Raw genomic sequence first — 23009 nt, 5'->3', positions numbered from 1 at the left:
AAAATTTGCTGTAATTTTTGGACAGATTGAAGCTGTTGCTGTTCAGATAACTACCACCGGATTTCAAGCTACGTCCACTGAAGCAAAATTGAACTGAAAGTAGGAGTAAGATCATTACCCCCTTGAGGACTAGAAAAATGAATGCTTCCCAAAAAGAGAAGATGAAAGATATGCAATCACTCATAGATAACTAGTCAGATGAAAATAAGCTGACTTATTTTGAGATATTGGTACAGTGTTTCCAAGTTATTAAGTGAAAATGAGAAAATAAGATTAATCATGAATGTAATAAGACCAAGGAAACATTGGTATGCCTTTTTGAAATCTTTTGAAGTTGAAGAGAAGTTTGATAGTATTGAACTTACTGATACATTCTGATATTTTATACTTTAAAAATAAATATAAAAAATTACCTCCCAAACCTTATGGATATAGGATAATAGTTTTCAAGTTATTCAATTAATTGTTATGGATTTAATCTTTTGTCTATAAAATATACTGAATTTTGTAAAGCATGACCTCTTACATATTAAAGTTTCTTAATTTAACTTATAAGTCTGATAAAATGAATGTTACTCTAAAACTGAAATATTTTTGAGGGGGAATATTACCTTTTTAAGACTAACAGATCTAGCGACAGACATTTTAGTGACAAGAACCTTAGGTTTCCTTTAAAGTATGTCTTTCTTATGGAGAAACAGGTTTTAATTTTTCAGGTATTCAGCCTTATCACTGGGCTTATATTTTGATCTTTATCTCTCGTCAGGAAATTCAAACCATTATTTTTAAAATCTGTTATGTGTACAACTAGAAAGTGAATATTAGTCTCCTTTCCTAGCCAATTCTTTACAGAGACTGATTTGACCTAGCTTTGTTTTCCCCAATCAGTTGTCATTCCTCTATTAAAGGCTGCTGGAGGAACAAGTTTAACTTTGGTCCCAATTCTTGGATAAATCGAGTTTGAAAACTTGAAATAAACATTTAAAAAAAAAAATTCATGGACAAAAAAAACGGCACTAATATTCTGGATCAGTTTATTTTTAATATCCTTTAAAAAACTGGCAGTGCTGCAGGAAGAATTTGTCCCCAATATTAGTGAATGGTAAATCTGTGCAACTAAAACTTCTATACATTTTGGACCAGGCACAAATAAGAGGTATAAAGCCTATGCACGCAATGATAGAAAGGCATAAATATATATATATATATATATATAAACACTTGTTCGAGTCAAATGTGGCTCCACTGAATATAAGCACATAGTTTTTCTCAGCAACAGTATTGAAATGGTTTGCCGTTGCTTTCTTACAGGATGTTTTTCTAACTTCCAGTCTAGCCTAAAGCTCCTTTTGGTGGTGGTGGTGGTAGACCATTCACAATTGGACAGGAACTGATTATGGGTTGCAATGATGTGGCTTAGATGCATCCTTGGAGAAAAATACCATAAAGGCAACTTTGTGCTATTCTAAAAGCAGGTACTATTGTCAGAAGCCTGTAGCGGGTTCCATTTTTAAAATTTTTTTTACAGAGGCTCTAATTTTGGAGAGTGTTTGTGGAGCCTCCTTTAAAATGGAGCCCCCGGCCTATAAGCTCGCAACAATCGTGCCTGCTTGCAGAATACTGTAGCATAAGGTTGCCGTGAGACAGCCTCTGTAGGGAAAGCTGATCCTTGCATCATTCCAGCTCTGAGCCTTTGCAAAAAAAAACCAGATAACTTGGGTGCTGCTGGGCCCTGAAGATGGCTGAGGAACAGGCAGAGTCCTGCAAGTTCCATGGGTGGCTGAGTGAAAAGAAGGCCTCACAGCCCCTGCGTGCCAGTAGCCGTCTTATGCCCCTTTGGGTGAGGGGCTGGGTAAGAAGCAGACAAAGGCCTGCAGGGACCCCAAGAAGCAGAGCATGGGATGCCTTGGGGTAGGGGAGGCTTGGGAAGTCTAGGGCAGGTGGGCCTGGGCCTGTCCCGGGTCTCCCCCCACCCCTGAGGTACCCCGTGCTTTGCTTAACAACTCATGCATTTCATTTAATGGCCTCATCAAGGCAAGCAGATAGTGGAAGTTATTAAGCAAGGCCATCTCACTTAAGAGCTGCCAACATCTGCAACTGTAATGGGCAGGCCCCATTACGGTCTTCAGTTGAATACTACTTGTATTGCATTTGCTATTTCAGTTGTTTTTACAGATGCTATAGCTTTCAAATACGCTTTCAATTAAAGAATGCTCTGTCAGATGTAATTAATCCAATGAAGATTTACCCAGAATGTGTGTATTTAGAAGCACAACTTCTATATTCTAATTTGCTGAAAGTCATCTGCTGAATAATAAAAAAAGAAGCAATGGTGAACACTGGGATTGGTATTCCTTCTAGACCATCTTTCCTGGATGGTGGTTTATGATCCACAAAAATGCTCCCAAGATGGTTCTGTTGGTTTTCAAGTGATTGTTTGGAATTTGTGCAAATTTAATCCAGAGTCGTCTTCAACTGCAAGATGGCGCTATTGGAAAAAGCTCATGATCCATTCTCCAATGCCAATGAAATAGACTCCTTGGGCTATGCCAAAGAGGGGAGCTATCACCAGTGCACGACATCCTGCTCCTTTCATAAAAGCGGAAGGACCCTCATGAATCCAGATCTTCCTGCAGGTAATTCACAGAAAGATAATTTCAGTAAAGATATCCTGAGTAGCAGCTGTTGCTCTCAGCAGCAGAAGTGCATCAAACATTAGGGCTTTTCATATTTCAAAAATTATTTAGAAGAGGTATTCTGGAACCCACAGCATCACATGTGCAGCACTTCTCTTTAAAGCAACTATATCTCTTTTTCAGACTTCCAAGTGAATCTGAAAAAAGACGCATCTTTTAAAATGAGTTGACTCATTAAATCAGCCCTGTCGTTTTAAAGGCTCCCACAGAAGTCTGAAAAGGGCAGTAACCACATTGAAGGGATATCATTGCTTTTGCTCCTATGCATTCCAAATGTGCCGCAGCATTTTTGCAGAAAGACAGAGTCTAATTTTTGTGAATTTCCATCACAGTTTTGCTTTTTGCAGGCAACAGTTGGCATTTGGGACATGGAAGATGCAACATCTGTTGTTTCAGGAATGGCATTAAGAGTTTTAAGGGTAGCACAGAACTATCTTTGGAAACATGCCCTCCACCTCCCATCTCCACCCCAAAGTAAATGTAAACTCAAGGGCAGACTCAAGAACATTTTGTGTGAATTCTACGGTTAGAAAAAGACACATCTTTATCAGTTAACGTTTCATCAAATGATATTGAGTGATTGCTCACACCCACCTGCAGCCATTTTGTGAACCAAGAGAACATCCACAGCTTATTTGTTAAATTCCAAATGTATCCACCAGTTCAGACAAGTTGGGGTTTAAAGCCTTGGCGTACGGGGAATATTTTTCAGAGTTCAAGTGTTTAATGCTTAGGTAATGGTTCACAGAACAGGAATCCTACTTAATTCTGTTTACCTGGCACAGTCAATGATTCCATTGTAGGTATCTTCTCCCAGTCCCTTCTGCAGAGTTTGGATGCGAGTTTTTAGAACTGTAACAAGATAGTTTGTTTAATCTATGTAAAGAAATTTGATCTAAGACTTACACATCTTTACAGATTTACAGATACTGCAGAGCAATATCTTCAAGACTCAGATTTTATTATTTGCTTATTTCTTTCTGGACAAGCAGCTGCCCAATTAAATAAACCTGCAAAAATGCTCATCTCTGATTTGAGTTTTACTACAGTAGTAACTATGTGGTGCTTTCTTTCCCGAACTGCCCCAAACTCTTTTAGTTTTAGATATACTAGCTGGTACCATGTTTTCCCGAAAATAAGACCCTGTCTTATATTTTTTTGAACCCTGAAATAAGTGCTTGGCCTTATTGCCATGCGCTCAAAAGCCCGATTGGGCTTATTATCAGGGGATGTCTTATTTTGGGGAAAACAGGGTAGTAAATTGTGATAGGATGAAGATAAGCCTTTTTTTATTTTTGCAGTAGCATCATCTAATACTCACCATCCAATGGTGTTACTGCAACTGCAGCCAGAGATCCCGCCACACAGCCAGACAGAAATGAATGAAAGAAAGATGCTTTTTCTTCAGAGGTCTTTTGTCCTAACTTGTTAAGATTGGCAAATAGTGGAAAATAAATGATGGAAAAAGGAACATCCCTATTGAGAGAAGTAGAATATTTTAGGTAAGCCTTGGGAGAGATTTTCATATTTCTCACTGAAGCAAGTTGCTAATTTTGCTTCATTAGTAACTCAAGAAATTATGACTAACTTTATATTTATGAAATGTAATTTCCAAGCCACTAATTCTTCTTCTTCTTGTGCCATATCATTGGACGTTGGCGATCATGTTGGCAATCCTATTTTTGTCAACAGCCGTATGAAAAAGTGCTGCTGAGTTTTGTCCAAACCAGTCCCTTAGGTTTTGAAGCCATGATGTTCTTCTTCTGCTTGGACCTCGTTTGCCTTCAATCTTTCCCTGGAGGATTAAGTGAAGGATGCCGTATTTTTCTGGATGTCGCATCACTTGCCACTGATATAGCAAGTATATTGGGTTTTTATTGCCTACTTTCTTGGAAGCATGTAATGCAGCATTTTCAAATCATGTGCTTCCCCTCATTTCAGTGACTCAAGTTACAGTTCTTCCTCAGACAGGTAAAGATTTTAAGATATTCTCAGTGGAGACTTATTTCATTGGCTAATATAGATTTTAACAGCCCCTTTGGCACTTAAGCTACACCTTGTTTCTCCAGCTATTATACATCCATTTCAAGATGGATTTATGTACGACCCACATATTTCCCATAATATAAAATGTCCAATGTTTATATTTGCTTTACATAATATATATTGATGATGAGAAAGCTTTTGATATGTTTTCTTATAAATTACTAAAATAAAATTTGATTTGAATTGGATTTCTTCAAAAAGTTATATTTAGTATTGATCTATTTTATTCAAAATAAAAAGCCAGTTGTAGGGAAACGGACTCCAATTCTGAAGTCAAAGGAGACGTTTTTACGAGTGTAAAATATGTTGAACCCAATCGAGTTCTCTTCTTAGATCATTAGATGTTACTACCATAGAACTTATCAAAAAAGGAGATTCACACACTCTTTTCACCTGAGTAGGGTGGCCCCAAGCCCTTTATACAGGCCTGCTATCCCCTGGGTGCGCAGCAGTTCACTTGCAATTCTAGTGGCAGAAGGGCGTTTGGAGGCCGCCATAGTTCCAGTGGTGTAAGGCTGTCCTTGTGGTGGGTGAGAAGAGGCAGCAGTTCTTTCCTCCAGCCCCAGGGCTTTCTGCTGATGAACAGCTGAAAGACAAAAAGACCTGTCTTTTATCCTACCAATAGGCAACTCTCTTTCATCTTCTGTTGAGTTCTTTGAAACAGAAGATGGTTTCATATTGTTTCTGCACCACGCTTGCAAAAATTTTCATAAAAAATTCTCACCAAAAATTATACATATATCAAATCTTGAACTCTGAAGGCTATATTATTAAAAGTTGTGGGTCTTACACAAGCAGATATTCAACATTTCATGGGTAAAAATAAGGAAAACAAGTCTTGGTTGAGTTAAATGCAATTCTTGGTGAGGTCCCATGCATTTCCCCAGCAATAACATAGATGTAGTTTCTCAATTTTTAAAAAATCTCTTAGTCTAATCTATAGTTTAAAAATTTCTTAGTGGTTGTTCGTTCATATACTAAGCATATGACTCTGCTTAGCTCCCAAAGTCAAGTAAGTTCAACCAGCTGCTCCCATTCCTTCAGGCAGTTGCATATTCCTATTTGCATACAAGCTTCATTATGCATTACTCAATCCACTGCTCTATCTGCCTCAAACTATATTAATTTGCTGCCTGTCCACCCCTGAAAATTTAAAGACAGATGTTTTTCTAACAGTAGCTAAGACAGACACCATGTCTGACATTATGTCATTTAGGATCAGTTAGATTTCACCTGCAGATGTGAAATGAGAAGTTGTGCTCCACAAAAAACAGTCTGTCTCAACCTGGTGCCCTCCAGATGTGTTGGACTTCCGTTCCCAGAATCCCTAGCCAAGATGAGAAAGGTTGATGTAGAGTCTGTTTTTATCACATGTATCACTTATACGTGCATGTACTAAAAACAGCAGCACCTTCCTCTGGGATTTAACTTGAATAACCCAACAGAAGGAAATGAGCACTGGGAAACAGCCTACCCCAAATTGCTGCCCTCTAGATGTGTTTGACTATAAATCCCATCTTCCACACCAAGATAAGCCGTCATCATTGGCATTTGGTTATATCATATAACCCTTTGGTCTCCCCAAAAGTAACTCTGTAACTGTGTTCTGTCCCCTGTCCTCACACAGACAAATGCAATATCAAACACGCCTGCCAATAATTTATTGTATAAACAGACCAGAAATCCTGGCAGATGAGAGTTCTGGCAGCCTGCCCAGTTCAATTAGTACTCCCAAAAAGCAGGAGAGGCCTTATCTGCAGTCCGTTTCCAGAGTGACAAATTATCCACAAGAGTTTAGTCCAAAATATATCTGAGCCGAAGTGCAGGATTCACGATGAGTTTAAACTTTTGTCCGTCACAAAGCCTGCCGAGCAATCACGCCCTCTTTTATCCCTTGTGGGGCATGGCTCAGTGACTCAGCTCAATCCCTGGCCCTCCCATGCCTCTTCCTTTGCTGTGCACGCTTCTCCCTCCGACGCTGCCTGGGATCAAGCCAGGATTCATCATTATCACTCTCTATCAATGGGTGCTCCGAAATGCCTTCCTCCTGGTCCATCCCAGGCTGTTCCTCCTGGCCTTCGGATGGAACCTGAGGCATTGCCAGAGGAGGGTCCTGGAGAGGGAGGCCTTGTCAGTTCCTCCCCTTCACCTTCTGAGTCCTCTTCCTACATGAGGACAGGCTCGGGAGTCGGAGTCACAACAAACAGTACAATTGCAGGAACAGATACTGTTCTGAGGCAGCTTCTGTGCATTAAAAATGGCAAAAGGCAGTGTTTGCCATTTGTAGTGATGAAGCTCTATAGAGTTTGATGAATGAGTTATTTTATCCTAGTTGGAAAGTGCTTTGCTCCACCTCCTAGCTTTGGGTTTGGGTCAGACTTCACCCACTGCCCACAGAGGTTTGGCTACAGTGGCATCATGATGAGATCTTTTAATTTTCCTAGTCTTAAGCATAACAGAGGGATAAATGCAAGGCTTACATCTCCCTCCATAGTAACAATTTATTTTTGGTCTCTCTGGAATTCAAAGGGCAAATGCAAGCAACATATATTAGAAACATAAAATGGGACCAAGATATTGACTGGCTGCTGTTTTTTCCATTCTCTTATTTATTGGCCAGCTGGGAAGGTGACACTTTTTGTTGGTATTTTTGTGGCTGGCAGATAAGAATATAAGAACTGTCCTAGCAAATATGAACATTTATGTATGCAGGAAGCAATTTTGCTACAAAAATGAAGCCAAATTGGTTTTTGTAATCTTTACAGTTTCTAGTATTGAGGCGCTCACCTAACCGTCCAGCATCCTGAAGCTGAATTTTCAACATTTCCATCGGAGTTGTGACCACCACTTGGCATGTCCCAGCTCCACAGCCAGCCAGCATTTCGCTGGCCAATGACAATTCTTTTCTGTTAGGAATAGCACAAAGGTACAGGACCAGTTCAAAAGGGCAGATGGAAACAATGCTCAGACTGGAGCAAGATTACAAACAGAGAACAAATGCTTTTTTCCCCATACCCATCCACGGAGAGCAACTGTCGGAAGAAATCATTGGCTGCCAACTTGATCGCCTTTTCAGGAGTGACAAGAGTGAGGTTTACAGCAGCCCCTTGGAGAGAACAGAAGAGGCATTAAGGAGCCTTGATGGTGACTTTACTGGCTCATCCCTACTCCCAACAGGAAATGCTGATCGCTTTCACTTGCAGACAAGAATCCACAAAAGCAATAATATTTAAATAAAACAAGCTTCAATTATTACTGGATATATATATATATCCGTCTTCCTATATTCTCTGTATAATCTTAAGTAAACATTCCACCAAAATAATAATAAAGCAAATGCAATACTAAATATCATTTATTCAGAAACATTAAGTCTCTGAGTCTAACACAACTCCTGGTGTTTTTCATGTAGTTTTCTTTCCAACGATACAAAAATACCAGCGTTGCCTTGTTTGATCTCCCAGTGTAGCCTACAGCCCTAGGATTTCCTGATCTGAGGATGAGATTTCTCTCATCCAAGTACTAACCCTTAGTGTTTTAGATCACCCAAACTCAACTAAGTATTATCCTCTTAGGGCTTCAGGAAAAAAAAAAAATTAAAGTACCAATTATATAATAACTGTTAAAGTCTTACAGCATGTCCCGATTTTTTTCACGTTTCAAATTCAGTCATGAAGGATGTAGATAGGTTCAACTCAACACATGCTTTTGTATGGATTGGCTGTGTTGAGTAGCAAAGAGAAGTTGGCAGGGGTGAGAGCTAGAGCATTCCTATTTAATGGTTGTGAGCTTTCTGAATGCAGTTGGTTTGGCACTGCAAGATACAAGATGGCCTATTGGCCTTACCCAGCCAGGTCCTCTATGTGTTCTTAGGACTACACCCTTTCCTTACCAAAGCAAGCTTTCTATACTTCTGAAAATGTTTGCACAGGTTGGCTTTAGAGAACATGGGGAAGCTTCTCATCATTCATGTTTTACACCTACAATTATTCCTTTCTTTGCTGCCCCAAAGATACTCTGAAACACTGAAGTCTAAAAAGGATTATATCAGATGATGGTCCACGTGCTCTAAGAAGTAAGGCTGTCAAGTTTTTATGAAAGGAACCAAGAGATTTAAAAAAGGAAGACTATGAATGGCATAAAGCTAGTTTCCAGAATATAATCTCACAAGTGATGGATGGTGGCCAAAGATCCTGGTACCAGAACAAGCCCGAAACTTCCAACGAAATACTGTTTGGGAGACTAATTCTTGAACTGTATAGCATTTGCCTTTGAATAAACATTAATAGAATGCAGCATGTACTTTTATAGTACTTTTTTCTTGAAACTACCTTTAATTACTACACCGGAATTGGCAATCTGGAATCTTCCAGATGCTTTTGAACTAAAGTTTCCAAAAGTTCACCAGATGAGCTGGAATTGACAGGAATTAAGAAAAAACATTCTATATATGTTATTTTTAAATTCCTCCATGCAATGTTATTATTTCATTTCCAATTTTCAACCATCACATACATATATATATATTTACACACAGAGAGACATTTTCAAATCACGTGTTTCACTTTAAATTTAGCTATTGTAAAAAAACAAATTATTAAAATTTCAGAGCAAAGTAAAGCCCTTCCATTTCTATAGGGATTACCTCTATAAATGCCAAACAACCCTTCTGAGCGTATTGTCTTCACCAAACAATCTTGCCTAGAATATGAGAGGGAGAAACAATTACAAAAACTATTTCAAAGTTGATGTTCATGTGCCTAATTATTTCTTGTTCACTGTTCTTCCATCATGTTTAGAATAGAATAGAATTGTTTATTGGCCAAGTGTGATTGGACACACAAGGAATTGTCTTTGGTGCATATGCTCTCACTGTACATAAAAAGACAAGATACATTCGTCAAGAATCATAAGGTACAACACTTAATGATAGTCATAGGGTACAAATAAACAATCAGGAAACAATATCAATATAAATCGTAAGGATATAAGCAACAAAGTTACAGTCATGCCGTCATAAGTGGGAGGAGATGGGTGATGGGATATTCTCCTTAGGGTAGCAAGACCTTCTTAGCTATGGCACCAAGACAGTTGAAAAGCTCAATTACATTCAGCTTTTAGTAAATATGCAACAGGATTCTTTTTCATTATTGATTTTATTTCTGAATGATGGTAACATTATATCATTGACACTCAGGTAATTAGGCTGGCTAGCAACTGTGGGAAATGTAATTTTCCCCATCAACTCTAGCATCTTTCCCAACCTTGTGCTTGTCACAATTGCTGGGTCTGCAACATACAGGTTAGAAATTTTGAGTGTTGCTGCTTTATAAGATATATCAAAAACATTATGGGTGAAGAAAATGGAATTCTGAGGCATACTCAATAGTGTTAGGAAATCAATAGAACTCATTTTGATTCCTTTCAGCTCAAAGTGTAATATTCTGTACCGTCACTCACGCACATGCCTGTGTAGACTGCTCGTCCTTGCTGATTCTGGAGACGGGTTTTGGCCAAATCAATGGGGAATACACAAGTTACCCCCACAAGGCCAGCTATACCTCCATTGATTAATTTTGCTGGAAGGCTGGGAAGAAAGAAATAGAAATAGTTACCAACATTTGTTAAAAAGCATGAGAATGCTTTCAAATCCCATTCCTCTTCTGTGGTATTCTTGGAGGTACACTTAGCAGATTTTGATGATGGTATAGTAAAACCAGACATAAATGCAACATAAATATTATGAAATATTTTATTTATTTATTTTATTTTATTTTATTCAATTTATATTCCGCCCTTCTCCTAGTGGATTCAGGGCGGTGCACAGCTGGAACTAAAACACATACCAATACAAAATTTAAAATTTTTAAAAGAATTATATAACTGTGGCCCAAAATTTAAAACATTAAAACTAAAACCCAATTGACAATTTAAAAGGCTAAAAAAGGCTAAAAAAAAAGGGGGGGGGGTGTTTCACGCCAGCCCTGCTTGATGGAAAAGAAAGGTTTTTAGGGCACGGCGAAAAACCCGGAGATCCGATATCCTTCGTATCTCCGGGGGCAAATCGTTCCAGAGGGCAGGAGCTGCCACAGAGAAGGCCCTCCCCCTGGGGGTCGCCAGCCGACATTGCCTGGCTGACGGCACCTTGAGGAGTCCCTATTATAGAATGGGAGAATGTTGGCCAAAGCAGTTCCAATCATTGCAGTTATTATTAATTTCCACCCTTAGGAAATTTACAGTAGATTGTGAACCCTTTGACCTCCTTCAGTTAAATTTTGCTCTTATCTTCAACATCCTTATTTCTCTCAATAATGACAAACATCACATGAACAGACCTTTGAAAACCAAGCACACAAAGGCACTACTGACCTGATCTTCTTGCTTGTCATTTTCCTTGGGTGATGGCGGCTGCTGCTACAACAGACCCAGGAAATTCTTTGACATTAAGGAACACTGTCTTTGCTGTCTTAATTTAACTGGAGACAGAAAACAATTCCTCTTTCTTTATTGGATAACAAATCACACAGTTCAAAAATAAGAATTGGGTGTTCATAGCTCAATCAAGTCCCGGGGATTTTCAGGAAAGTTTGCTGAATAAATGTGGTTCTTTTCTTCCGTTCTTTTCCCTAATAAGCCAGTTTATACTAGATACTTTCCCTGTCTCCTAACAACCTTCCCTCACACTTACATATGAATGCATCTGAGGTCTATGGAGCTGAAAAATAAGCACTCAGTAACATTAGAGTAAAATGAGATGTGTGATCTTCAGTTAGTTTACTCAAGGTAACGTCAAGCGAGCTTCCGCTCTGCAAGAGGGATGCGAACACCAAAAATTTCAAGGAGTTACAATTCAGTAACATCTGGCTCCAGACCACGAACAAAAAAGAACAATCAGATCCACAGAATTCAGCCCACACCCTGCAAATGTTGAAAAAGACATTTCAGGGAACCTCAGGCCACTGTAGAATCTCTTTGTGAAGTAAGGGAAGGAGAAGTAAACAAACATCCATCTGGAAAAAGAGGAGGCTTGCAAATATTACTCAGGTGTGGCTTTTATCTACCATGGTAGTTAATGTGAAAATAAGAGCTAGAAGAGCTAAAATATTTGTGGTTTGTGATTTTTTTAAAAAAGACAAAATGATTTAAAATTCTCTAGATCTATCCTTCTACATAATTCCAAAATCACTGGAATTAATAAACCGGACCACACCCCACTCTAACCCATGCTAGGTTTTTGGCTAATGTGTTCTGTACCTCCAGACTTTGCATTTATTACACCACATTTATAGTCCAGTGTACTATTTAGCTAATTATAGTTTAAGCATGGCTGACATCTGAACTGAATTGGTGACAGTGGTCATATTTGTAAATTATGATTATGGTCTATTCACCATTGTCGATTGAAAGACCAACTCTTGTATAATCAAGGTTTAAATGTTTGTTTAAAAACTAGTTATTAATTTAAAATAATTTTGGGTAGGCAATGTTTCTGTGCTTTTTCCTTTCTTTTTTATTAATTCAAAGGTAGAAATTGTGGTTTATTAGATAAGTCAGAAACAGCTGGATTTACAAACATTCAGTCATAAAATATGATTTCTAAGCCATAAAGATGGAGTTCTGTAAAACACATTAAGCTAGAACCAAACAACCTACCATAAATGGGTGGAAAAATCTATGCAATCTGTGTTGTATTCTCTGAAACCAACCAGTGTGCTAAATGTAAAGTTAAATATGTCTTTTTGTTTCAACCAGGAAATAGCATCAAGAGAAAATGATGGTATTTTTCTGCTTTCAACTGGATATGGTACAGCTAAAACAAACAAACTCACCCTGGGTATATTTATAAACTTTACTATGTTGTTCAGTCATTATATAATTTTTTTCTAGCAGCCCTACAAACTTTTTTTTTATTTTGCAAAGATAGTACAACATATACAAACGATGAATCATATAACAGAAAAAATTTCACCAATAGTTTTACGATTAGTCATAATTCTTATGTAAACATTTTATATAAGCTTTGGAATTGCAATACTAGCACTGAAAAAGTAAGTCTGCATGATGCGTATTATTGATGTTTTAAACTTCTAGAGCAATCTATCTCCATGCAACTGTGTAAAAAAAATACATAGCGAGCCCTCATATACATTAGTTGTGGCAAAACAAACTATCTTTACATATTTTGAGTGTTATTAAAAAATGGTAATGCCAAACTTCGAAAAAGTACTAAAATATACCTACTCAATTAAAAAAGGTCAAATGTCCACCTGCAATATAAACTTTAAAAAATAGAAATATCATAAACCATTCCTGTGAAATTGACCTGATTTCTCAAATCCACAACCTTTTTCCTCTACTGTAAAAAAAATCCACCTTATTCAAATGTCAAAAATCATACATTAAGTAGCCACTTCAAAATAAAACAGTTTCAGCATTTGGTTGGTGGAATAATTATAATAGTTAGCGCAAATGTATCCGTACAGTGCTTTATAGAGCACAAATGCAGTTTTAATTATACATATAATACACATCAGACACAAATGTTTAGAAACTACAAGAGGTTTTGGAAATAATTACTCCTGTAGCAATGTTAGAAATAAATGGCTATAAACTACCTCCTCCTAATTCACATCTAATTTCACTGAAGAAATGGACTCTCCCTTTCCACTTACACTAATTAGCATTCTCACTAGTTTGTCCCATTTGTTAGACCATTCGTCCCCAAATTCATTTGCACGAAGAATGCCATGAATTTGTAGATTGCTTTTGGAATGATAAATACTGAAATACTTCATGAATGAAATGTAAAGTCAGAAAAGTTGGGAAACTTACCTTCCTTATTTTCAAGCAGTTGGGTTCCTCCCTTCCTCCTCTCTCATTTTTAAGCATCTGACTCACATCTGGAATCCTTAAAAAAAACCACCACTCATGCCTCTTTTAAGGGACTGTCCACAAATTCCCAGTAATATTCAGTGTATATCTGAATATACACAGGAAACCCTTTTTTCTTTCTCGCTGTTCATCTTATTTTAGGTCCAGGAAAAAAAGGAACAAACTCCAGCTCAAGCCTTTTCCATTGGATGAGGACAATTTTAAACAAATGCTGTACATTTCAGTTCATTTAGTCAAGCTCTAATTTCTCAAGCAAGGTTATATTGACTGATAACATTATATTCCATTAATGTGCTATTATGCGATGAGATTTCATACTCCCAAATCAATTACAGATCAGTGAACAATTAGGGGTCTTCCATGACTCTTAATGGGCAAATACAGCCAAGAAACATTTATGATCAGTAAGACTTTTACATAAGATTCATTAAGCCAGTTTCTGGACCAGAAGTTTCTTTACATGGTGACTCATGCCACATCCTGCATGTGGGCAAATGCAATGGGCCTTAGCTTGAAGACAACTCAGAAATAGCTAGTCCACAATGCGACCTCCCACTGCAAGCTGTACTAGTGACCAGTAGGCTTCCAGATACAAATCAAGGTGCTGGTTGTCACCTATGAGGCATATGCTGTATAGTTTAACTACTTGAGGGACAGTCTCTCTCCTGTTTCTACTTATTCAATAAGATTGGACAGAATTTAGCAATGTCACCTGATGCTGTCATAGTCTCTAGTTATTTAGGTATACCTTAAAGACCAAGCTTTTGCTCCAGGCTCTGATCTAGAGTGGGAGGTTAGTTTTTTTTAGTGGATGTTTGCTCCACAGGAATGACTTTCCTTTTCTGCTGTTCGATGTTTTATATCCTTGTTTTTATTTTGCATATACCCAAAGCCAAAGGGTTGAGCGGCCTTAGAAGTATGAAAAAGGTGAAAAAGAAACTTGTAATATGCAGTACAAGCAACCCCCTTCAACTCCTGGTGAACTTAGAAAGTCAGTGCTTCCAAACCTGGCTCTCTATCAGCATTAAGAATAGCAATGCATTACAATTTTAACAACATTTAAGAAACACAGCGGTGTTTAAAGGTAGAGAAGATACCAGCCATTACATCAGCCAGCCTGCCTTTCCCCATCTAGCAGGATCTGTTCTCAAAATCAATCCAGTCTTCCAAGAGGCTAAACACATTCTTTTTGTTTACTACACCTTGTTACACAATTGAAATATTTCATTTTAGAAGTGTTTTGGGATTTTAGTTACCATAGTTTTAATTTTGTAAATTTATTTAAAATATTTTTAATTTTAAAAAGCATTGAAATGAGATGTTGAAGTATAAGATCATCAAAGGGCATGTTTTAACTATAACCTCCTCAGCTCACAAAGATTCAAGGCCAAAGTAGATTAACTACTAAAACCCTTTTGAAACTGATATACAACCTTACCACTTTCAAATATATTTCAGTTGATGTTATCCTTTTAGAAATTTCTCAAATAATGTTGTCTTTCTTGAATAGATTTTGTTGCTCAAAGGCCATTGTGTAAAGGAATAGTATGAGTTTAATCAGTAATGTTTAAATGAGGTAAGATGGATTCTGGTATGTTGCTTGCTTTGGATATTTGTATTTGAAATTATTTTCCTTCTAGTAAACACAAAAATCATTTTAAAAAAAACCATGTCAACTTAATTTTATATTACATTTTGCTATATCCATAACATTGCAAAATGTTGTTTATCAATTTACTGACATTAAAATAATATGCTGTAGAAACTGGAAAAAGCTTTGCCTTCAAAAATGACTTTGGAAACAAAAGAAGCAAATGGATATTTTGACAAAATGTAACTAGTAATCTCTATAGAATAAACAGCACACAAATAGTCTAGTTTTATTTACTGGGGAACTGAAAGCATGCCCAATTAAACAGACTTCATTTAGCTATTAACAGATGTATGTAAGGTTTTTCCTTCTGTATTTGATGTATGTATTGTAAATATTTTTTTAAAAAATGAAAATGAGGGTGAGAAAACAAAACCCTTTTGAAATTAATTCATGAGAATCATTTACAAAAAGTTAGAATTTTAAGATTAACAACAAACTGAACGTATCAGCATAAATGTGACCCTTATCTGACAACTGAAGAATAGTCTAGCTGTCTAAAATAACGTAGGGTGGATTTTAATCGGTTTTCTGGTAAAGGCCAAAAGTTTTTCTGTTAAAACTAGTTGCTAACCAAAAGACTTGGAACCTAGAGGATGGTTCTCAAATATTCCTTTCATAATGTTAGTCATGTATTTATGCATACGTGCATGTTATTTAAAATTGTCCTTTTTTTCCCCTTCCAGAGATTGATTCTCAGAGATTGTCTGGACAAGTACCTGCAGTTATGCAGGTAACATGTAAGAACAGCAGTGCAAGTCGTAAGTTTGAAAAAAGTGTAAAAAAGCAAGCAACATCTTCGCAAGACCCCAGGAAAAAAACAAGCTAAAATTTGTGACACCAATGTAACATGAATACACTTGTAGTAACTCTCCCCACTCCCTAAAAAAATATGGTCCTGAAATACAAAACAGTTATAAGCACAAAATGGTTGTCCAATCCTGTTTTAAAGCTAATAGTTTCCTGTCATGTCCTATTAATCATAGGCCTGATATTAATAATTGGACAAGAACTCAAAGTTTAGCAAGTGTTTTGATCTTAACTAATAATAGGAAGCATTTGATGGAATGAAGATAATTGCTATAGCGAACATTTCCACATAACATACCTGGCTGAAAAAGCCAATGCAGAACTTCCTCATTGTCGCCAGCTGCTGTGTGGGTGCAAAGGAAATTTGCAGTAAAATCTTTTTGAAGCTTTTTGTACTGATTGCATAGATAGCAGAGCAGGCCAGTTATAGTCAGGGTTCCACTTCAGTCAGTGATCTTCGGCAACAACAGATCCAGAGTGAATCTAAGCGTTTTGTAAAAGTAGTCCTTACAGCCACAGAGAAGACACTTTTTAACAGCAGCTTGTATTAATATCAGTGCATGGGAAATACATTCATTGGCAAGACTTCTTTTGAAGAAAAAGACCCTTTGTGGGGGAACCGGTGATTGCTTGCATACCATGCAGCCTGCTCTATGCTAATGAAGAGTTATGGACCACTCCTATTACTATGCCAGGCAGGCACAGAATTCTTGCACTGGCAAAAAAAGATTGCAAACTTTTTACAGTCCCTAAACGCGTAGGCTTTACAATGGAGAGGGAAAAAGGAAACAGCATGTGATTTACTGGCTGGGCTGCTGAAAAAAGGGGGGCAGAGACTGCTCCACCCAACAGGAAAGGAATCACTGCCATAGGCAACTTTGCGAAGGCAGATGAATATTACAGATCTCTTTGGTTACTTTACGCAGAAGAGAAACATGCTACGGCTCTGGCTTTTTAAACAATCATCACTCCCGTTACTTCCTCATTAAGTCTTCCTGAATGGATGATGGGTGCTGTTTCTCCAGAGTTAAAAAAAAAAAACACAACACCTCATGTTTAATATTAGTTTCTCAGATGTGATCCAGAATTCCTGTTGTGGTCATTTTTCCCTCAAAATGTCCCTCTCTTTTTCTTTATTCTGCAGGAACCTTTCAGAGCACTTTGGGGTTTTTTTTGCAAACTGGTATTATAATTATCTATTTGTCACATAAATCTGCTGAAATTAAAGATTTTTCATATGGTATTTTATAAACAACACAACATAATTGCTAAAAGAATATATTTTGAAGGATAACCAAAATACTAACTGAAACAAAGACGGTATAGGTGTATATAGTTGGGTCAGTTTTGCTATTCTGGCCTCAGTAATTTGCACCATTTTATCTCCTGGAAAGGGCAAAACTATTCCCTAAAATCAAAAACAGTTACATACAAATCTATGTCTGATGAGAAGAAAAGAATGCCTTGATCACACCACTAGTTGCTCTCTTGCAAATCCTGCATTGAATAAGTGATTTGACAATGTTAAGAAATTTCCAATTTACTCTAAAATTATTAACACTATACCTTCTACATTTTGTACAACAGAAATTAATAAGTATCATGTAGCAGGATTTTATCACTATTGGCCAAATAAAATTTAATAATAATACAGATCTGGTAGCTCAGTGGTTAAGTCGCATGGTTTTGTATTAAAAAAAAATTCTCAGATTTAATTATCAGCCTCTCCAGGCAAAATTGTCTAAAGTAACTATTTTAGGAAAGGCTACTGTCTGAAAATCTAGAGATGGTGCCAGTCTCTAGAGATAAAGGTGAGACAAACTATTGCTCTGATTTACATAAAGCTATTGTTTAATGTTCCTAATGATTCTCATCCCCATTCCCCACACACTCTCTCAGATACACACAGACCAAATACTATTTTAAGAACATATTTTATACAAAATAACACATTCTTATGGAAATAAAATCTACAGATCTCTAAAGATCAAAACTCTTTTTTTTAAAAAAAATGAACCTTTAAAAATTATCCAAACACACATTATTAAACTAGCTATTGAGGTAACTGTCACTGCCAGGGAATCAGTAGGACAAGAGAAAATATAAACAATATAAAAATAAATAGTATTCCCTTTTCCAGTATTGACCAGGAAAGTTCAAACCTAGCTCTTTGCTGTTTCCAAAGAGGAAAGAAAGGATCCCTGATACTATAGTCCATGGACAAGGGAATTGACCAGGGCTTTTCAGGAGCAATGAGGTACCTGAGCTCCAGGTGATAAATACAGAGGAAGATATGGGGATCGTTGCTTTCATCCATGGTGTTGTCTCTAAACAATGGGCTGATGGTAGCTTCTGCAGCACAAGTTCACTCTGTGGTGGGGTGGAAAGTTCATTGTTGTGCATAGCCCAGACTATGTCAGTCTCTTGCCAGGGTTTGTTAGATATTTTCACAGCTTGATGGTGAGAGATCTCTTACAATAATGACTCATAGTTCTGTAGACTAAAAATTGTATTGATGCTTCATGGAGACTGGGATTTGATGTGCAAGGCTTCCAAGACCAAAAACATTATCTAGATGCTAGCATTCATAAAAAGAAACATTCCCTTTCTCTGACTTTAACAGACAAATTACATTCTTTACAATCTTAATTACAATAAAATAGCTCCTTTCTACCCATACAATGCTTGACCCAAGAAACAAAATTTTAGGAATGGTTATGATTGGTAAAACATTGCCAGCTCAAAATCAGAATATTGACATATTTATACCACAAATATTTTCCCACAACTGGCCTCCATTTCTTTTTTCCTCCAAATTAGAAAACCTTTTTTCCTTTTATTTAGGATGGAAAAATTCAGCTGTGCAGATAAAAAATAAACAGGGCAATTAACAATGAAACAACTGGATACTTTAAAAATGTAGAAAGTTTGGAGAAAAAAATATTTCTATTTCAGTGTTAATATTTCCAATGAGGTTCAACTAACAACTGCCAAATCTAATTTGCAACCTTAAGAATCTTACAAAATGCTTCCCATTTAAATTTTTCAGCTACCTAAGTAAACCAGGAGAAAGCAGCATTATTGTTGTGCTTTGTTGCTAAGTAATTCTTCTAGCTTCTAGCATCAAACTATTATGAAAAAGCAAAATACCAGAATAAGCAGGTCATATAGTGAATTATTACATCTAACTTGCAATTTATACTTCTTGGGAGAATGAATAATTGTCACATTTAGAACCTGATATAATTTAAATGAAGTTGCAGCTAAGTGAAAAATTTACATTTTATGCTCAGCTAAGATGATGGCTAAATGTAAAGGTTTATATAAAGGATTTAAGGATTTTGTCTTATTTTGATGGCGTCATTGATCATGGAGAGCAGCCTTCCTCCAAATTGATACTTTTGGCCATGTCAATTGAGAAATTCTCGGAATAGTAGGTCCATAAATCTGGAGAACATCAGTTAGGAAAGGCTGCCGTTAGAGGTAACGGCTATTCTCTTGATATCCAGGACTGAATGAATTCTGCACTGTAGGACCCGCCAATTACACCTGGCAGATCCGTGCTCAAGACACATATTTGTTTTACCTTTTTACAGCTTATCAGCATCTAAATTCTCTTTAAAAGTATGACAAAGCAAATTGTTGACAAAACCTTTCTTAATAAGAACTCCTCTGACTCAAAAGATTATCATCTGGTTCTAAGATTTTAGCTGGCTTTAGCAGCTAAAATATGTCTTTGAAATTCAGTGTGAAGAGCAGGCTAACCTACGGCTTTTCTTTCAGATTCACAGTACGGTGAGGAAATTATGTATTCAGATATGCTAGGCTTTCAAATCCATCACTGCTTTCAAGTACCCTTGAAGCTCACAGGGAGTATCGAGATGAATGTTCTCACCTTTCTCCTACTTGCACTCATTAAATTATCCTTGTCACTGGCATATGTATTCATGCAGACCTGTTACTAAAGACTCCTTATTGGAATCTCTTATCTTCCATTTTTCTAGGTAGAATTTAAACATCCTATTTTGATGTGCTTCTACATATCTTTTCCTACTTGTTCCCCAGAATGCTTGCCTAGTCTGACATTATAAACTGTCACCTTCTATCACTGCCTCATAATTTCACCACTGCAAATTTAAACATATAGGAAGTTACCTCTGAATCAGGGGAAATAGTTTATATTTTCTTTAAAAACTGAATATAGTAGTAAAGGTGAGCATTAAAAGATGCTTTATACAATGCTCATGCTTCATTGTGAGGAAAGAAAGTCCAGCTTCCTTAACTCTTATAAAGGCCACTACAGGGCATAATTTGGTGAAAACTCAAGAGAACCCAGAAGTTGGGCCTTCTTCCTATTTCCTTCCACCTGTGCTAGATAGAATTTGAATTCAAGCAAAAAACTAATTACATTCTCTGGTGTTTAAGAACTCTTTTCTTAAGGCTCTTTACTTAAAATTTGAAGAAAAATGCAGTGGGACTAATTACATAGAACATATTGTAACATTGACTTATACTGAGAAAACCTTTTAGTAAAATGGTAATAAATCTTGAGTAGGTTCAGAATGATATACTAACAAAGGAGTAATATGTCTATGCATTTATATAACATAATAATTCTTTTTCTTTGAAAGCCAAAAAATCCTGATTTGGGATCAAAGAAAAGTAAACTATCTTATCATTATTCTCTTCCATCAAGGTTTAGAATTCAGAAGCTCATTAAATTAACAGCCACCTCTTGATAAAAGAAAACTTTTAACTTGCCGTTAAGACAATAATCACTATTGAATAGGAGATACCAGTTGGAGTAAAACATATATAACTAACAAAATACTACTGCTGGTAAATAATACCAAAGGTTTATTTTAAAATTTTAACCATGAGTAAGGAGGAAAAACCCTCAAATTGCTAATATGTAAGTAGTTATTTTGGGGAGCAGAGGCGAAACACATTTCAAGTAGTGATTACATGAGTTAACTTTAACCACCAAGACTTTTCATTTTGAAAAGCATTATTCTAAATGATCCCACAATCTTATTTTCTACCATACTCTATTCCCAAAGGTTTAGAGAAAAGCAAACAGGATTTAAAAAAAATATTTCCACATGAAAAGCAAAGATCTTGCACAGGTGAAATATTCTGCACCCCATCTAACTGGTAAGCAGACACAGATAGGTTGGAGTGAGAAGATTATTGCATTAGACGGCTTGTTCATCACAGCAAGCGTAAGGCCTGAACCCATGATCAGACAAGCTCTAGCTGTGTTATTCATTGATCTTGACTGTACAAGATAATTTATTATTTGAAAAGCAAACCTTTTTTAATGAAATAAAGCCAAAACCCTAATTCATTGGCTCCCTAGAAGTAACTAAAAATCACATGCTTAATAGATATGACAGATTACACTGTTACCCTAAATGTTTATGGAGGGATGGTTTTAAGTTCATCCAGATAAGCTGATTGCAGACTTTTCACAACCAAAACCCTGCTTCCTTGTTTTGAGCAGTTGGGTCTTCCCTTTCTAAGCATGCCCCATAACCAACCAATTTGTTTCAAAGAGCAGAATACAATGCCTTTGAAATGTGTTTCCAAACTAACGTACTAGAAGAGATGAAATGGAAGAACAGAATGCTTTAGAATGCTAACTAAAGATGGGCTCTTTGAAATGGGCTCTTTACATCAATTTTATACGTTCTTCGCCTACCAGTTTATAAAATTAGGTTATTCTTTTTAGTTTCTTAGAAATTGGTAAAATAATTAAAAATAATTTGCATGCCAAAGTTACATGGGATGAATAAGGTATATGTAAGAAAACATATTTTTCTTTTCTTTTAACATGTTCCTAGGAAAATTACTGCCCCTAACAGTTGTATTAGTTGCTTAGCAGACAAGATGCTAGCTGTTCTTAACTGCATCAGGTCGTCTGAAATGGTTATGACTGTGAATCTGCTTGTCTTTAATTTGGTTTTGGGACTGCAACAGGGATGGGACACAGAACATTTTTCTCATTTCTGCATTGCTTTTCATGTTTGGTATGAAGTCACTCCAGGTAGAATGCAGCAGAGAAACTCAAATAAATATTGGAACTTTTCTATTTAGTCACAAACAGTGGGAAGAGTAGAGGCTAAGGGATGAGGACAAGCACTGTCTTACCCCGTATCTTTATATAAAATCTAATTAACAATGGAAAAATTATATGTCAATAGAACATTTTAACAATCTCTGGGAGAATTGTTTACCTTTTTCAGATTCATTAAGTTAGAACAAAGCACCATATTAGACTAATCCAAGCATTCACACTGAAATATAAATATCATTATAACAAATTCAAGTATTATCATATAAATTTGCAATGCTACTTTCATTATTTTTGCTTATAGCATGATGTATTTGGCAGATTTTCTATAAGCCATTTGCAAGTAGGTTTGCTATTATTTATGTACTTAGATTTGTTGGCCACCAAACTCCAATTCATTGGTTGATTCAGAAACTTATTTGTGAAAGACTGAGCTAATGTGTAAGCTGTCCTATGATACCTGAAATTATTAAATGAACTGTGTGAATGTATAGGTGATTTCATCGTTTCATTTTCATCTCTTCTAGCATACATGCTTCAATAACCATATATAGAATCAAATGCTGTCTGTCCCCAACAGCGTATCTGGATCCTCTTAGAATGCTGAAATTTAAATGGAGATCTATTTCTGAGTTGCACTAATCAGAGCATGGGGCCAATCACACTTAAATAGTTTAGTATGCATCATTTCCTGTCTAATATTATTATCACTGGGCTTTACTAAAGATGCTGTTGCAAGATTTCTTCCTATCTTAGGATTTTAGAGACAATGGTTTCAATATTGACTGACATATGGGTGAATCTCGGAAATGATGAAACAAATGCTACATCTCACATAAAA

General features: G+C 36.6%; 1 protein-coding gene across 1 annotated transcript; it reads right to left on the bottom strand.

The window, feature by feature from the left end:
- Window positions 1–1128: 1128 nt before the first annotated feature.
- On the bottom strand, window positions 1129–13616 carry SLC25A18 (solute carrier family 25 member 18). Its single transcript, XM_070946865.1, has 10 exons — window positions 13575–13616; window positions 11112–11218; window positions 10207–10329; window positions 9388–9443; window positions 7758–7848; window positions 7530–7648; window positions 5136–5328; window positions 4018–4172; window positions 3473–3548; window positions 1129–2630 (listed from the first exon to the last, which is right to left on the bottom strand). The coding sequence occupies exons 2-10, from the start codon at window positions 11129–11131 to the stop codon at window positions 2489–2491; spliced, it is 975 nt and encodes a 324-aa protein (XP_070802966.1). The 5' UTR covers window positions 11132–11218; window positions 13575–13616; the 3' UTR covers window positions 1129–2488.
- Between the last annotated feature and the right edge of the window lie 9393 nt (window positions 13617–23009).

Source organism: Pituophis catenifer, unplaced genomic scaffold (assembly GCF_029215685.1).
Source record: "Pituophis catenifer annectens isolate HBS135680 unplaced genomic scaffold, rPitCat1.0.hap2 SCAF_7, whole genome shotgun sequence".
In the NCBI taxonomy this organism is placed as follows: Eukaryota; Metazoa; Chordata; class Lepidosauria; order Squamata; family Colubridae; genus Pituophis; species Pituophis catenifer.
The sequence above is the reverse complement of the archived record's forward strand: the minus strand, read 5'-3'. Positions and strand labels throughout refer to the sequence as shown.

What these genes read in the sequence shown, in the direction of transcription:
- SLC25A18 (XM_070946865.1), bottom strand. Translation starts at nt 11,131, where the DNA reads ATGACAAGCAAGAAGATCAG. An exon ending in ATGACAAGCAAGAAGATCAG is followed by an intron (nt 10,330 to 11,111) that starts GTCAGTAGTGCC and finishes CTTTCTTCCCAG; the next exon opens with CCTTCCAGCAAAATTAATCA. An exon ending in CTTGGGGCCACCCTACTCAG is followed by an intron (nt 4,173 to 5,135) that starts GTGAAAAGAGTG and finishes TTCTCTCAATAG; the next exon opens with GGATGTTCCTTTTTCCATCA.